The following is an 18,374-nucleotide window of genomic DNA, read 5'->3' on the forward strand; positions in this document are numbered from 1 at the left end:
CCTGTGGAGCCATCATGGCAAGAAACAAAAAACTGTCAAGTGTGCTGTTGATAGTTGAGTCCACAATTTGATCTTGTCAAGCAGAATTGGAAACTGATGTACAGTACAGTGTATTAACATCCGTAAAAAGCACCAAGATGGCAAATTACTAACAAATAATTGCTTGAAGAGTAGTGTAGTTTCTTTATGTGTGTGTGTGTTTTTTTTTGTGTGGTGAGCATTTGTGTTTGCATTTTCAGCAATTGAGAATGCCTCAAATTGTCAGTTTTTCTATGATTTTGATTGTCAGTAAGAACTTTTTGCTGTAATATCATTTTGCCCCAATTTCTTCTTTTTGCCAATTATTCCATATTCTTCTCTCAATTTGAAAATTCCTTTCAGATCTCTTAAGCCTGTGGTCACTGGATGATGTCTCTGTGAAGTTTGTGGGTATGTCTACGGCTTCAGATGTTCATCAAATACAAGAGTTTAAGTCTTGACACTCTTTGAAGTCATCTTAACACAGTCAAACAACAATGGCGGAAGACACCAAAACTGTGCCATCCAACACTAGTCACAGTTGGACTTGTAAGACATGCACTCTGATAAATTATGGTGAGACATTGGCATGCCAGGTGTGCAACACCGAACGCCCTGCCAATCAGCCACTTGTTGTGGACCTCACTAGCACCAGGGGGGCAGAATCCACCCCAGCCGTGCCATCTCCACCCCCTCCACACAGCCCCTCACTGAGAGATATGCCCTCCATGTTCCGAGCCGCCAAAAACTACATCGCTGACCAAATTGTGCCAGCCATCGTGAACACATGGAGTCCACCTTCAAGTCCAAGAAGTAAGGATTCGAAAGCTGAGGCTGAGGAATCCGTGACACCTGCATCCCCTGGAGCAGAAGGGATAAATGAGGAGCTGAAGGAGAGGAATGGCATCCTGCCAGAGGAGTGGAGTTGTTGGCGCTGTACATACACAAACATCAGACAGGCAAAATTTTGTGTTATGTGTGGGGGTAGGAAAGAAAGATTTGTTCCCACCGACATACCAGAGCATCTCATGGTCTCACCGACATCAGTGAACCCTCCTACAAGTATAAGCTTGATGCCAGAAGAACAGATAAGTAACCACGTCAGTGGCTTGTCTGTGTCTCCATCAAAGGCAGATAAAGATGCGATCAGAGACGTTTCTCCTGAGTCTCCTTTCTATGCACCATCGTCATCATCCCCTGACAGTACACCGGAAGGGGCAGACGAGGAAATTATAGATCTAGGGGAAGACGATATAGAATCTTTGTCTCTTGGCGTCAACTTGGCATTGGAGGCTGGAATAAATCAACATCGAACTGCTGTCCGCCGGAAAGATTGGGCATGCCAGCAGTGCACCCTTGAAAACAGGGAGGACAGCAAGGAGTGCATAGCTTGCGGCCATAGTAAACCATTCTCGCAAGGTGCCAGCCTCTTCCAGCCCAAGGAGAACGAATGGTCGTGTCGCGAATGTACGTACATCAATCTCGACGAGATGACGGCGTGCTGCATGTGTGAAACCCCGAGACTGTCGGACAGAACCCATGGCGCCAATCACAGTGGTCAGTGGAGTTGTGCGGAATGCAAGCGTATGAATCCAAATGCGTCTACGAGCTGCGCTTTTTGCGGGAATATACCAATTCGGGATGGCGCATCCACACCGGAGAGGCCAGCATGCAAGCGGCAGAAAAGTATCATGACGGAGTCGAAGCGCAAGCATGATGTGCTTGAAGCTGGAAAGCAGTTCAACAAAATCAGACAGTCCTGCAAAATGGTGAGAATTACTCTAAAACTCTAAAAGTTTGTGATCTGATGGGTTTGGATGGAAGTGGAAGTGAAACCGTACAGTTATAAACATTTGTCTTGATATCTCTGGTGTGCCTGCTTCCTTACTAACTATTTACTTTTGGAATTTGCACTGTCAAAGAAAACTTGAATTTGGTATCACTAGGTGCTGTACAGTGTATATCCTTCATTATGGGAAAAGACCACAAAGAACCAAGTCTATGTCATTCATTGGAATAGAAACTATGATCATTAAAGGACATTTCTGATTGGTCATTGTGGCAAAGAGTCGTCGTGAAACTGTAGCATGCATACTATATTCCTCTATTAGAATGTACACTCTAAAAAGTACATGGTTCAAAAGGAAACGATTTATCTTGCAGTAAGCTTATAGAGAAAAAAGAAACCATCCTTAATCCTATGTGCTTTGAGTACCAATTGGCACTGAAAAACTCCACAGCATTTCACACACTGTCCAAAGTCCTGGCACTGAAAAGGGTTAAAGGAAACCAAAACCCAAAGGGAAATGTGGATTGCGTGAAAGCAGCAACATTAGTAGAACACATCAGTGAAAGTTTGAGGAAAATTGGACAATCGATGCAAAAGTTATGAATTTTTACGATTTTGGTATTGGAACCGCTTGATGAGGAGACTACTACGGTACTAGAGGTTATGACGTCTGTGTGGACAACAATATTAAGAAAATATAAAGGGAATTCCACAAAAATTCACTTTTGTAGCATAATGATAGAGCACTTGACTAACGGCTTTCAGAAAGCAGGGGGAATAATTGCTACCCTTAACATGTGTCAGTATCAAATTGATGGAATGTGTAATTTTCATGAAAAACGAATTTTTGTGGAATTCCCTTTACGTTTTCTTTATATTGTTGTCCACACATGACATCATAACCTCTAGTAGTCGCCTCATCCAGCAGTTCCAACACCAAAACTTTAAAAACTCATAACTTTTGCATCGCCTGTCTGATTTTCCTCAAGCTTTCACTGATGTGTTCTACTAATGTTGCTGACTTCACTCAATCCACATTTCTCTTTGGGTTTTGGTTTCCTTTAATCTGTCATCCTAATGCTTTTTTCAAATGCAGCATTTATTATCACATTGAAAGGGTGAGCATATGTGTTGTGAGCGGTATTATCTGTAAAATGAGATTATTGACAGATCCAAGTAGACTTTTTATTCCAAAGTACAAAGGAATTATGCATGACTGACAATGTATTGGGTTTGTTTACATCTGTCACAGTGCACTTTAAGTGGGAATCTGCCAGGAAGATATTTATCATGGCATATAGGGGGGAAAAGCATATGAGAAAGTCTCTGGCAATGTTTTGTTTTATTTTTATCTCAAATATTGTCTCAAATCTATTTAACTTTCTTCTCTGTAGCTGAAGACGGAATTCATCGATGACACCTTTCCACCGATCCCCAGCTCATTGTTCTTTCCCAACTCAAAGTCTGCCCACGCCTACCCTGAAGGTTTTGAATGTCGATGGCTGCGCCCATCCAAGGTCCAACTCAAACCCTGTGACGACTCCCCTCTCCCCTGGGTGATCTTCAGGAACCCACGCCCCAGTGACATCTCTCAGGGTGTGCTGGGAAACTGCTGGTAATGTACCGCTAAGTCTGCACAACAGCACAAGATGCCAACTGAGCGCGTCAAAATAACAACCCACGCGTTCGAAGCAGTTATCTTGGAGCGTGTACCGCAAATCGCATTTTCCATGCGCGCTTGTGAATTCAGAGTATTTTCTTTACATGTGAGTAAAATTTCAGGCAAATTGTGAGACATTTTAAGTATCTATTCATAGAAAAACATTAGGGTGTCGATGTGTTGGATGCCCAACTATACCATTCAGTATATGTGCATCAAGCTGGGTCACAACATTAAGAATTCCAATTTTCACCATTGCAGCTTGCCCTTTCCCTAATGTTCACAAAACAAACAGATAGTACCCTGTACAAACGATGACTTTAACTACAGATAGATATCCTGTTTCCTTTTGCTGCTGGCACAACTTTGTTAGCTTGGCTTACTGCCCAATTCCTCAATTATGTTCAGTTGGTTGGTTTTGCACATGTCAGGTAATGCAGATTTTTGTGGAAAAAAGAGAGAAGCATTGTAAAAAGGAGAGGAAAAAATAGGAAAAAGGTAAAATGGGAAGTTATGGGAACTACTGGGCCCATTCCAATATAAGGGTTGATATCAAACTTGTGTCAAATAACATATGAGTATAATAAACTGATTGTCCATTTATTTGACATCAATAATGCATTTCTTATAATGTCAAATACAGGTTTTTGAGTGCCTTGTCGGTTTTGGCGGAGAAAGCTGAACTGCTGGAGCGCATCATGATCACCCAGGAGGTGAACACAGAGGGCGCCTATCAAGTAAGGTTGTGTCGCGACGGAATCTGGGAGACTGTGCTCATTGATGACTTACTTCCTTGTCAAGACAAAGGCTACCTCATTTACTCCAAGGTTTGTGCTTAATAAGGAACAGCTTTAGAATGTATGATAGAAGATGTCAGACCCACTTTTTGCAGCCACATTGCTTGCGTGGAAAAGATCAATAATTTCAACAGTCTTTGCTTCGTGACAAACGGCTGTCTTTGCATTTAGTGCAGATATGATCCAATTTGCAGTTATGTTTTCTGATTGAATAAATGAAGGCCATCCAGTTTGAAAGTTCTACATTATTTTTCAATAAAAATTATGTGGATTCAAAAGAAGGTTTAACACAGAGTGCTGTGCAATTGTCGTGTAGATAAATAATGAAGAATATAAAGGTCTTTTTTTTTTTATGCCTCCGCGACGAAGTGGCCGGAGGCATTATGTTTTCGGGTCGTCCGTCCGTCCGTCCGTCCGTACGTCCCGTTTTGTTTTTATCGATATCTCAAGAACCGTGTGGTGGTTTTACATCAAACTTGGTATGAGGGTATATCCTCGGGGGATAATACTTTGTGTGGATTTTAGGGTCACAGGGTCAAAGGTCAAAGGTCACAGGTTATTTTGTGAAAAAAAATTTGAAATTTCATGTTTTTCTCCATATCTCGCAAATGGTTCAAGGTATCTTCATGGAACTTAGTATATATGCTTGTACCGATGGGCAGTGATTATCTAGGGAAGTTGGGGGTCATGGGTCAAAGGTCAGGGGTGTCAAAGGTCAAGGTCAACTCCTCAAAATATCACTACTTTCCTTAAAATGCAATATGCCTGAAGGTTTTTTTTAAAACTTGATGTATGGCATGTATTACCCAATATATATTTTTGGGGAAGTTTCTTGCCAAAAGGTCAAAGGTCAAAAGGTAAAAGGTCAAGTGAAAGTGCTAAATTGCACTTTTTCCTCCATATCTCGATAGTAACTCAAGGTATCATCATGAAACTTACATATTTATGCATGTTCTAACTAACAGTGATTCTCTGTGGAACTGTGAGGTCAAAGGTCAAACGAAGGGTTTAGATAATGCTATTTTCCCATTTGATACTGAAATTATACTTTTTCTCAATACCTTGCAAATTACTCAATGCATAAACTTATAAAAGGGTCAAAAGTCAAGTAAAAATCATCAGTTCCCCAAATACCTGCACTCTGACATTTTAATCATTCATCCAATTGAACCTAGTTCTAGGAAAGTGAACATTCAGCACATTTGTGTCAAACCTGTCATTTTGATATTTTGCCAATTGTGTGAAACTGTCATTACACATTGTCAAGACATTGTACTATACACCTATTAGGAGAACCATGCATTATGGCGGAGGCATATCAGTCGCCGTAGCGATATATCTAGTTTAGGTTACAGACTATGTAGAGTGGTGATATCGACAATCAACACAGTATTATGACAGGCACACTATGCATGTAGACAATGCAAATCACTCCCCCATATATATTTATACACTTCTCAGGCGAAGAGGAAGCAGTTATGGGTTCCCCTGATTGAGAAAGCGTTGGCCAAGATGAGTGGTTGCTATGAAGCTCTGACTGCTGGTCGGTGTATTGAGGGCCTGGCAACGCTCACTGGAGCCCCGTGTGAAAGTCTCCCGCTTCATCCCCCCGGTGAGCCATGAGGACCAGTAGTGTTGGCTGCAGCGTGTGATTTGATGTGTGCAGAGAAATATTGATGATTTAGGATAACTGAGGTGATACAGCATTTTGAATGATTTATGTTTGTATATGATAGCATCTTTCTGTCTTACAGTGTATTTTTTCCTCCAAGCGCATAGATATGTGCAATGGCAGTGATATTTGCAATAAAAGCATTGTATTATCTTCAATATTAATGATGATAATAATTATGGTTATGATTATGATGGTGGTGTGGGAGTAATGATAATGATAATAATGATGATGATAATGATAATGATAATGATAATGATTATGATGGTGGTGTAGTAGTAATGATGATGATGATGATGAGAATGATGGTGATGATGATGGTGGTGGTGGTGGTTGTAGTGAATCCATGATGATGATGATAATGTTAATGATAATGGTGATGATAATGATGATGACCACAGTGTTGTACGTAGTTGAAAAAAACATGAAATGAGCAGGGATGTTGTAATACAATGAATAGGGCTCTTACCTCATGAAGATTGTTGTTTTGAGTCCTACCTGGTGCGTGCGTCCTTGAGCAGTCCTTCTCAACATACAGTGTAGTATATAAATCGGAGCCTGATATTGTTGATGACAGGCCTCAATGCAAGAGCAGTAGAAGCACTTGATAGGCGCCCCTTGGTAGATATACTGTAGGACCTTATTCTTGTAAAATGATCACAGTATGTTGCATTGATTGTAGGTACAGTGTAGAAATGATGATGATGAAAACAAAATGAAATTTGACATGATACACTTTCTTTCATAATGGTAACAGTGTCATATCAATAATCTTATTTTGATGATAATGATATGTCATATAAAGATACTGAATACAATTTAAATCAATTTGCCATCATGATAATATGATTCTATTGAGATGAAGATACTGGTAAGAAAGCTTTTGATGATGATTGTGATGAAATCGATGAAATTTCATGATGAGATTTCTATTTACATGATGATATAATTGCAGTGTTCAGACTGACTAAATACTAATGCTCATTATAACCTCCGCCAAGGGAGGAGGTTATGTTTTCATTACTGTTGGTTTGTTTGTTTAATAGTTTGTTTGTTTGTTTGTGTGCAAAGTAACTCCAAAAGTTGTGCACGGATTTGGATGAAACTTGCAGAGAAGGTTGAGAATGACACAAGGAACAGATGATTAAATTTTGGTAGTGATCCAGAAATGTTTATGAATTTTTGGAAGGATTTTTGATATTTTGGCAGATAGGGTCAATGAACGTGGAAGTTCAAGCTGCGCATTTTTGAGGTTTTCATACGCGCACTAAAGTGCGTGCTCTACAATTTGTAGTTTCTGCTAGAGTGAGGCGCGCCGCGCAGCTGAGGGTTTGACAAAGGCTTCTATATATGTATTGGGAAATCGGGCGATTTTTCAGCATGCATACGTATGGGTGGAAATCACTGATTTCTATGGAAGAGCAAGATCATCGGTGGAAAGTATCTGCTTGGCGGAGGTCTGCGCTCTCAGAGTGCTTTTCTAGTTTAGTGAAGTTATCAATGCCCATCTGAAGACAGATAAAGATTTTTGTTTGGTATGTTGTGATGAGGTGCATGGAATAATCCATAAGATTCAGTAGCCATTTAATTCATATTCATTTGTGCCACACCATTCTTTCCGTATGCAGGCAAAAATCAAAGTTCTGTAGATCCAGACCTTATTTGGGCAAAGCTGATCAGTGCCAAAGAAGCAGGGTGAGTGAGTGGTCATTACAAGTTAATTTACATGACTATTTAGGGTTTGTGTTATGTTTCTTTTGTTCTTCTTTATATATAATTTAGTAGTCATGTATATGTCTGTCAGTTGTTACATTTATCTGTCCTTGTGCAAAACATTTATTTCTTATTACCACGATAAATCTAGACCAAATTTATATTACTTAATCTATCTTTGCATATGTGAGATCACACACTACCCTATCATTCTCTGTAGCCGAAAGTTCACATTTCAATCAATTATTCCAAAAAATCATGCAATTGATAAGCTGTAGACATTGATGAGCTATGATATTGCATTTCATGTATTTATCTATGGTGAAAATGGTTTAAATAGCTTAATGGTAAATGATGAGGTATTACATTTTTTTCTGTTTTTGGCACTGCAATTATACATGATTTTACACAACAGTCGGCATTACCACTGTTCAAGTCTCTGTTTTATAACATCATGATGGTAGAATTTGTACGTATGTACATTTTATTGTCCTTTGATGTTAAAAAGTACATTGTATGTGGATTTATCAGTGAAATTTCTTTGACCTTCACATACTGTAAAGGAATCGCAAATTACATTTTTCTTGTGTGTTTACATTGCATTTCACCATGATAGGTATCTTATGGGTGCATCATGTGGCAGCGGAAATATGAAAGTAAACCCACGTCATTATGAAGAGGTGGGACTAAGACCAAGACATTCCTATTCAGTACTAAACATTCAGGACATATTTGGAGAAAGGTGAGTGTCACAGAACATGGTACCGTACATGCAATCAAGGGCTTTAAATGCGCTGCAGTACAGTGCACTCCCGCTATAAAAACACAGATCATATACAGTTGTAACAAAATTTTGGTTATAACAAAATACAATTTTAGGCCACAACAGTATCCTCTCTATGTTATTTCATTTGTTTATTTGCTCTGTTATAACGAAATTTCGATATATCGAAAGAAAACTGCCAGTCCCAAGGAATTTGTTATAATGGGAGTCCACTGTAGATGCAAAATCCTGTTCAAAAAGGTGCATATGAATTACCCACAAAATCATATCATGTGAAAAAGACATCCATTTCCATACAGTACAGTAATTTTGACGTTCATAAGGTGAATCTCAATAATACTTCTCTCCATGACCTGTGTATTGCCTCATGGTTATGTAGACCAGTGTATTAAAGATGGGCTCTGTAATTTATTATTATGTGTGTACACTAGGATGACTCATCATGTTTGTCATATGATCCATGTCAAAATATGAAAACTTACAGATTAAAGGGATTGTACAGTTATGGTTGAGACCTAATTTCAGGTTTCTAACATTTTTTGGTGAGATAATGAGAAACCTATTATAAAATGTGAAAGAGCATGTAATTCTATGAGGAATTCAACGTTTATTTGATGAAAATTTATTTTGAAATGGCTGAGATATCAAAAAAGAGCGATTCTAATTAAGTATGGGACCCACACTTTATTACGATCGCTTTGTTTTACTTTGTTTTTTGATGTTTCAGTCATTCCAAACCCGATTTTTGTCAAATAAACTTTGAATTCCTCTTAAAATGGTATGTTCTGTACTATATCATAAGTGTTTTCTTGGTATCTCGCACAAAATTAAAAACCCAATTCTCATCTCCACCAAAACTGTACTATCCCTTTAATCAATCTTGGAATGTGATTACAAACTGCACAAGCTTTCAAATGTTTTGGAACACCTTCCAGTCTTAATTTTACAGGCATTTTGGTACAGAGCTCACAGTGTGCAATGAAGTGGAACGCTTGCCATGCAGCTCTCTATAAATACTATATGTCTCTGACTGGTTTGTCAGTGAGATCTCAACACTGTTTTCAGCTACAGGACTATGTATTCATCGTTATTACCTCCGCCAAAGTAGGAGGTTATGTTTACATTACTGGTAGTTTGTTTGTTGGTTGGTTTCTTTGTCCATGTGCAAAATAACTCTAAAAGTTGTGAATGTATTTGGATGAAACTTGCAGAAAAGGCTGAGAATGACACAAGGAACAGGTGATTAAATTGTGGTAGCGATCCAGAAATTTTTGTGGATTTTATGAAGGATTTTCAATATTTTGGCATGTAGGGTCAATGAACTTGGGAGTTTAAGCTGCGCATTTTTGAGGTTTTCATACGCGCACTAAAGTGTGTGCTCTAGTTTCTGCTAGGGCGAGGTGCACTGCACAGCTTGAAGTTGATGACGTAACAAAAGGCTTCCTATATTGGGAAATCGGGCGATTTTCAGCATGCATATGGGTGGAAATCACTGATCTCTATGGAAGAACACGATCCTTGGTGGAAATGAGCTGCTTGGTGGAGGTCTGCGCTCTCAGAGTGCTTCTTTAGTTCTTCATTAGAACAATCATAAAACTTTTTTTTTTCCAGACTGTGTACAAAATCTTGCCCTTGATTTGTGGCCTGCAAAAGTTCACACAATTGTAAGCACACATGAATCTTCACTCAGTCTGGCAAAAATCTATTTTATTTGTTACTTCTCAGTTTTGTATGTCTTGCGGAGAAGGGTTCTGTCTGTACATGTGTGTTTGCGTACCTTTCAGGTTGATTCAGCTGCGTAACCCGTGGGGTCACTTTTCCTGGAACGGTGACTGGTCCGACGGCTCTCCGCTATGGACAAGTGATATGAAGGAGACCCTCTTGCCGCATGGCGCTGACGAGGGGATTTTTTGGATGTCTCTCAAGGACATGATCAAGTAAGATTACATTTTTTTAACCTGTTGGCAGGCTGATTTTGCTACAACACGCATTTCCCATAGACACCTGCCCGAGTATACTTGGGACTCATCCTCAATGGGTTACAAGGAGGAAGTATAGACAAGTCTTTGAAAGTTTATGAGAGATGCAATGCATTGTAATATCCAAGTTTTAATTTGCTGAATATCAAGGAGAATGAATTTGGGAATACTGGAAGATGACTGGTTGTCAGTCATGAAATTTCTTGTACATAATATTATCAGTCAAGTGTTGCTCATAAGCTGAAAATGATAATACCCAGTCGATGCATAGTCACTTGTGGTCAGATAGTGTAAGTGTGGATAGGTAGGGAGCAAGCCCTAATTTCATGGTGCATCTGGAACAGGAGTTGTGACAGCCATGTAGATGAGCTGTGACATCCAAACAAAATTATCTCCTATCCTAGGGAAATGAAATATTGCCTGAAGTAGGATTTTGAATTTTTGGGATGATTCTGACCTTATGACTTGTAAATCAGAATACAAATTCATGCCCAGGAATGTCCCAAAATGGCCGCCTGGCTCTCCTTCATGTATTTTCACGTGAGGCAAACTACAGCTCAGGGTAGAACAGGGGCATTCACTACACAGCACATCTCAACCTGTTCACTGTCATACACATTGCATGTGATCATCACCAGCACTTTTTACATGTAAGTTTGTGCACTTGAGGCAATATGGAACATCTCAACCTGTTCACTGTCATACACATTGCATGTGATCATCACCAGCAGTTTCTACATGTAAGTTTGTGCACTTGAGGCAATATTGAATCGTGACTGGCTCTCTAACCCTTTCACTGCCAGGGACTTTGGACAGTGTGTACAATGCTACGGGGTTTTCTGTGTCAATAGACACTCAAAGGAGGTGAAGGGTTAAATAGCAGCATTGGCAGTGGCAGAGAAACCTATACCTTTTCTGAGGAGGACCCTGATTAATCAGAAGAGCATAAAATATCAGATGATGTGTCAAGTTAAGAAACTGGACATTGACAGTGCCTATGATACCATCTGGCAGTGTGTTAACCACACAGGGGATATGATGCTAAAAGGAAATCCAGTTCTCTGTATGCTAATAATCTAGCTTTAATACGTATAGTGCTACAAATCCTTGTCATGATTGGTGTAGCGCCAAGTCCCACTTTGGCATTGTTAGTGTGTGAGCAAATTTTAATGTTGATATGCACAACTGTATAAATACTTACAACAAGGTTAGAATAAATGATCTGGGTGTTGCCTTGTTGAGCCAATGACAAATGAAACTAAGCACTTGTAGAGTGTTTATTTATGTGCTTGGCAATAATCCACCATTAGCTGTGACTCATGTCATTTTCTACTTTTCTTTGTGTGTGTTTTTTTTTCTTTTGTGCATTTATCTAAGAGGAAAACAACTTCCTTATCCAGAGAGTTTTTGCTTGTGCTAATATCTGGTACTCTAAGATAGAGAAATGTTCAATTGGCACACCCAATGCCCCATATACAACTGGCCTTGGAAAATTCAACAATAGACTTTTATATCTTAAAGGACGAGTCCACCTTCATGTATATAAGGATTGAGAGAATGCAGCAATATTAGTAGAACACATCAGCGAAAGTTTGAGGAAAATTGGACAATCCGTTCAAAAGTTACGAATATTTTAAGTATCTGCGCAGTCACTGCTGGAAGAGAAGACTACTACAGTGTATGATGTCACATGCGTACAACTATATAAGGAAAATAAAAAGAGAATTTCACAAAACTTTACTTTTTGAATAAAGTACACATTTCTTCGACTTGCTACTGATGTATATTAAGGGTAATATTATTCCCCCTGCCTTCTAAAAGAGAGAAGTCGAGTGTTCTTTTGTTATGTGAGAAATATGGAAATATGTTGAATTTTCTTTATTCTTTCTTTATATCATTGTACTCATGTGACATCACAAGCTATAGTAGTCTTCTCATCCAGCCGTGACTGAGCAGAAACTTCAAAAATTCATAACTTTTGAACGGATTGTCCGATTTTGCTCAAACTCTCACTGATGTGTTCTACTAATATTGCTGCATTCACTCAACCCACATGTCTATGAAGGTGAACTTGTCCTTTAAGCAGATGCTCTGTGTTGTGAGAGATGAACTAGTATGAAATGGAAAATGTTTTCATTTCTCAAACTAAATGTCATTTTGTTTCTTTTCTCATCAATCCAAGGTAATGACCCATAAATACCAGCTAATGTAAACTACTAGTGCATGGGATATACCACACAGAATTATAAAAAATAGATATCAGCCAATAATTCAGTATTCAGCCCATGGGAGAGATATGATGCTCTGTCTGATTGATGAAGAAAAATCATTTAAGCTATTGATGAGAAAAGAAAATCACATTCCTCAAAGATGCCTCAGTGTCATTAAATGAAAACATGAGTTGAGTGAAACATGAAATGGAATGAACTCAACAGAAAAGAGTCTTGGAAGACAAAATTAATTCATATTTGTCATGCATTTGAAGCATTTTTTTTTCTTTGTAAGTATTTCTTTGGTTGTGACTTCTATCAAAACTTAGATACTTTGACTGTGTCGACATTTGCAAACTGCGACCAGAGTGGACTGAAAATAGACTACAGGGTAGTATTCCTGCTGGCGTACAGGCTACTGTGCCTCTCAAGGTCACTGTCTTGAAGGTCACCGAACCTACAGAGGTGGATTTCACTCTGTACCAGACATGGAGGTATTGTCATCATTTAATTTCATTGTTCATTTTATTTAATTCTTCAAGGGAATGAAATGTGTACCGTGTTCATGATTTCTGTTGAATGTTCATCCTGAATAAATGATAAATGGTATGTTAGTAGAGTGCTGTGGAAATGAAATAAACAAACAAACAAACAAACAAACAACCCAATGACAACTGTGCTTATGAATATGTTGTGATACCAGATGATCAATGAGTTATTTCACATAAGTTGAAACCAATATTTGTTGGTTAGAACCATGCAGATATGATAATGATATTACCACCTCGTTTGTATAGTGCACATCGTTTAAGTCTCTATGTCTCAATAAAGAAATAACAAGGGGTTGAATTTGTATTGACTTCTCAATTTTAACAGCCCAAACTTTTTTGAACAGAAAAGTTTGACAGCTTTCTTATGAATCTGCATTCGTATAGTCTGGCAAATTATTCCATAGTTTTGCAAAGTCGGCATGTTATGAACATGAACCATAAAACTTTTGAAGTATTCTCACACCTCACACTGCGTGTATGTGCCACCCCATTGTAGGAGACTGGAGCGGGCGTCTCGTAACCCCTTGGACCTGACCATCGTGGTGCTGAAGGCCATCGGCATGACAACCAGGAACATGTCGCAGGTCGTCAGCTTCAGCAAGCGTCAGCTGAGAGCATTCGTGGGCTGCAGCGCCATCTTGGACAAAGGCATGTACGTCATCGTTTGCCTCGCATTTAACCACTGGCAGATTGGTCAGCCCAGGAGTGGTAAGTTGAAGGGGAGAAGGGGGAAAAGGGGGTAAGGGGGGGGGGGTTAGTTTAGTGGGCAAACCTCTCTTGTGAGTAAAGGTATTTGTACTAAGTAGTGAGATTCAGGCGATACTGTACATCCTGGGAGTACAAGTGATAGTGGAGCAGTAATTCAAAAAAGTTATACAAAAAGTTTGAGTTGCTTGCTGAACAAAAAACAAAAAAAACCAAAAAAAATATGAAGTGTCATACTGTGTAATGCATTTCTGTCACAAGTTTTGATGAAATAGATTATATAAGTCTTTTGAATATAGTATAATTATCTTTACGTTGTCATTCATGTGTGTAATGATCATTACATATTCTTCTATCTGATTGGTCTGAGATGACGACCTGCATGAGTACTAAAGTCATTGAACTAGCTCTATCTACTCCAGGGTTGCCCATCCTAGGGCACTCATAAATGTTAATTATAATGGTAGATGATGATAGATGGTGATAAAAGTGATTATGGTAAAATGGAAGTACGAAAAGAATTATGCCTATGTACACTTACCTTTGGCTCAGGTAAAGCAAATATGGATAAATGAATAAATAAATATTTAGTAGTAGTAATAGTAGTAGTAGTAGTTGTTGTTGTAATAGTTGTAATGATGATAATAGAAATGATGATGAGAGTCATATAAGTAATGATGGTGAAATCACAATTTTGTAATAAAAGTAATGATAATAGATATGGAAGTAATGTACAAGTCTTTCATGGTCACATGATCTACTTACCAGGTCCATCCAGCCCTCCCCTAGTAACCCACAATGACTACACACTAGCAGTGCACAGTGCCAAGGCTGTGGAAGTGAGACAAATGATCGCCTCAAAGACTTGCATCGCAGACGCCATCATCCAGCTGGCTGTCCAGAAAGGGAAGCGACACGAAGTGAGCATTTTTCCTTTTTTCCCTCTTTCTGACTCATGTTCTAACTTTCCTCTTTGCAGACCGTCATGGGAGGTGACCTGGGCACAGTTTCATGAAAGTTGTCAGCCCTGACAAGTTGTCAGTGTCTGACAATTTTGGTAAAATTCTTGGTTTTGACTGGCTGAGAAGCCCTGGTCACTGACTGTTACTATGGTGATTGCCAGAGACTGACAACTTGTTTGGGCTGACAACTTTCTTGAAATGGTGCCATGGTCTAGATGAGAGATCCTTCAGGAAAGAAGCTGTATTCAACATATGGAAGATCGTTACATATTACTATTTCGAAATATTTTTTCCATTTATTCAATTTTTTAAACTCAAGTATGGAAGGTTTGAAGCAGTAATAGTAGTAGTAGAAGTAGCAGTTGGAGCAACAGCAGTAGCAGCAGTAGTAGTAGTAGTAGTAGTGGTAGTAGTAGAAGTAGTGGTGGTGGTAGTAGTCATAGTAGTGGCAATAGTTGCAGTAGTTATAATGATACTGATGATATAATCATCCTGATAATGTTCTGATCACAATCCTTACCCATCAGTCTTATGATTTCTATTGTTTGTATGATTAACACTTCATACTACTTTTGCTACTCTAGGGAAGAGAGGGGGTGACTTGCTACTACCTGGACCATGGCTGGGCGGGGATCATCATTGTCATTGAGAACGGGAGGAGAGATGCCAATCTCCACATCAAATGTGACTGCAACGGTAGCTTCAACGTGACGTCCACGCGGGGAGACCTTGTTACTGTCGACTGTGTGCCCAAACAGCATCGGTGAGTATGCGGGAGACTTTCAGGTACACAAAGAGTCTTGATCCGTATTGGCAGAAGGACTTTTAGTCCAGTGGCGTACTAGTAGTCCAATATATCAGACCAATTGTTCAACTTTGTCTAAATGCACCAAATTCAGCACACATGTAGACTGACATATGTCAAGCAGATTTAGGTAATGAGCCTTCTGACATCTTCCCCTAGTGCCAAAATAACATTTCTTTTGGGAACATTTTTTATATTTTCCAATTGTATGATGAAAATTGTAAGAATAATGACTAAAGATTTTGAGATTTTGAATTACTCATTCAATTGCAATTTAAGTCCAAGTTATTCTCTGATGTCTTTTTCCATCACCATGGTAACAAATTGTTTTTGAAAATATACATATTTCCAATTAAATAGTTCTAGAATAATGTAATGAAAGTGAGGAAATTTATACATTTAGAATTACGCATTCAATTGCAATTAGAGTCCTAGTCATTCCCTAACGTCTTCTACAACAAAGCATCAGCCCATGCAGAATACTGGAGAAAAAAATACCAATTTCCTCTTTCGATGAAATTCAGGCTGTTAGAAAGGAAGATCAAATTTCCTTTCATAAATTCCTATAACAAGGTTGCATAAAGAATTTAGTGATAAATGTCAGTGGTTCACCGTGGACGTCAACATGCTCCCATTGCTGAGTTTGGTCTTATTCTGTCTGCTGCCCTCGTTTTACAGGCAAGTACTAACAGTGCTCAGCCAGGTGGTGGACACCAGCTACACCATCAGTCACCACATCACCCATCGTCTCTCTCCCCACACCAACCTCCAGCCTTGGGCACCGGCTGGTCTCCTCAATGTACCTCCGTTGACAGAGAACATTGTGGGACTGCACACTCCGAGACCTCTATGATGAGGTGGTGTAGTGTGCTGTCTTGAATACTGTCTTGAATACTGTCAATTAGCGTTCTTTCACTCGCTGGGAATCACTCCAGTGTTCCAGTAGCCTTTTGGCAAGGCCTCGTAGCTGAGGAATGAGACTAACTCACCACATTGAGCATTGCAAGAAACGGGTGAACCCGAGACCGAATGGCACAGTCAGGAGGCCCTTTCAAACCTGGGTTATTTTTTTCCCTGCTGCTTCAGGATGTATGCAAGTATGAATTATTCACAGGGGTGGATCCAGGAATTCTGTAAAGGCGGGGGGGGGGGGGGGGGGGGGGGGGGGCGCAACTAATATTTCTGGTGTCACTTCCGGGTTTTATTTCATTTTTTTTTCCTTTTATTTCTTTTGTTTTTAATGAGAAATAAAGGGGGGCATGCGCCGGTTGCGCCCCCCTCTGGATCCGCCACTGATTCATATGTGACCCGCTACAACAAAAGGATCCTAAAGTCGCTGACGGCTGAGCCGAGAAAATCAAGTTTGAAGTCAAGTCATCAAAATTGGTCAAAACAATCAGATTTCTGTTTTTGGCATAATTTTGTAGTCTAATGTTGTGTCTATCATCTGCCGAAATTTCATAGCTATATGATCAAAGGAAAGGCAAGAAATCAGCGTTTTTCTTGGCCATGATTTTCCGACTTTCAACAGAACAGAAACGTGTCGGAAGAGTTGGATTTAGCGCCGCAGCTAGACTCCACCCCTAGCAACGAGGGAGTGATCTTATTGGTCAGTGCATGACATCCTGATTACTGATTGGTCGTGCGTAGACTGCTGGCGCTAAGCTTGAATGAACATCGTGGAGGTTGCTAGGAGCATGCCTTCTATTGTCAAGTGATGAAAACTGTCTCGCCTCCCTGTGAACATTATAGCGTCGGAAGGAAAACTTTGAAGGTGCTTTTCTCGAAACTATGATTTCCTCTACCACTTGACATGCGCTAATAAAATCATCGATATCTCCACAAGCGAGTATTTCTAGGAGTTGTGCTATATATGAAATTAAAGTAGAAGAGCAAGGGAATAATGTCATGTCATTTTCAGAAAATTGTCCTCCCCCCGACTTTCGGATCCTTTTGTTGTAGCGGGTCACATATATTCATTAATCAGACCGCAATTGGATGCTCATGATGACGTGTCAGTGCTGGCAATGCAGGCAGCTACTGTAGGCAGCACAGGCTGAATACGGATGAGCAAGCCGTTGATATGCATACTTGTGCATATTCATGAGATGCGACGTCATTGCGAGCACTGAGGTCGCTGATTGGCCGCTACCTTTTTGGTGCAGAATCGGCGAGAAACAACGTTTAAGATAAGAAATTCATGTCAGGTCTCCTCTGCGTCACTTGGCCTCGCATTCACTCGCAGTTAGTCTCTTTTTCAGCCACAAGGCCTGTCAAAAAGCTAGTGCTGTAGTTGCTCATCGCAGCATCATGTATTCTATTATAGAACAGACCGAGAAAATCCTGCAATATATCTCATTGTTACAGAGCTGTGCATCAATTTTTTCTGTTCGCACGTTTGATATCAAATAGTCATTGCGATCACTGGCGATAGACACAGTAAACATGCCATCGCGCACTCGCAGCAAAAGAGTTTGTGCACTTGGCAAGCATTCATGCGCTGAGCAATTGATGGCTAGCCGTGCATCAAGTAATAACAAGTAGCAAGAGTTTGCACACTCAGCAAGAGGTTGCCAGCCATGCATCCAGTAATTCCTGACTCATGATTTGCATCTATGGCAAGCCAAAAGGAAATGCATGTCGTAAATTTGCCAAGCATTGTTAACTGTAGGGAATATGATTAAAACAATGGATTTCTGGCAAAAAGTTGACCACTGTTCTATAAAACA

The 18,374-nt window shown here is 39.6% G+C and overlaps 1 protein-coding gene across 1 annotated transcript; it reads left to right on the plus strand.

Annotated features, from left to right (window-relative positions):
- The first annotated feature begins 515 nt into the window (after positions 1-515).
- On the plus strand, positions 516-16,766 carry LOC139721903 (calpain-15-like). The gene is made up of 12 exons (XM_071633232.1): positions 516-1,787; positions 3,202-3,422; positions 4,111-4,294; positions 5,726-5,876; positions 7,565-7,631; positions 8,266-8,391; positions 10,218-10,370; positions 12,952-13,116; positions 13,670-13,881; positions 14,647-14,798; positions 15,425-15,603; positions 16,324-16,766. Exons 1-12 carry the CDS (start codon positions 516-518, stop codon positions 16,496-16,498), a joined length of 3,057 nt encoding a protein of 1,018 aa, XP_071489333.1. The 3' UTR covers positions 16,499-16,766.
- Positions 16,767-18,374: the final 1,608 nt, after the last annotated feature.

Source organism: Diadema antillarum, unplaced genomic scaffold, assembly GCF_040938485.1.
Source record: "Diadema antillarum isolate AM-2024a unplaced genomic scaffold, OU_Dant_1.0 scf00000014, whole genome shotgun sequence".
In the NCBI taxonomy this organism is placed as follows: domain Eukaryota; kingdom Metazoa; phylum Echinodermata; class Echinoidea; order Diadematoida; family Diadematidae; genus Diadema; species Diadema antillarum.

Excerpts from the sequence above, each read along its gene's own strand:
- LOC139721903 (XM_071633232.1), top strand. The coding sequence starts at position 516 with ATGGCGGAAGACACCAAAACTGTGCCATCCAACACTAGTCACAGTTGG. Across the intron at positions 8,392-10,217 it reads CAGGACATATTTGGAGAAAG|GTTGATTCAGCTGCGTAACC; the intron begins GTGAGTGTCACA and ends CGTACCTTTCAG. Across the intron at positions 10,371-12,951 it reads TCTCTCAAGGACATGATCAA|ATACTTTGACTGTGTCGACA; the intron begins GTAAGATTACAT and ends ATCAAAACTTAG.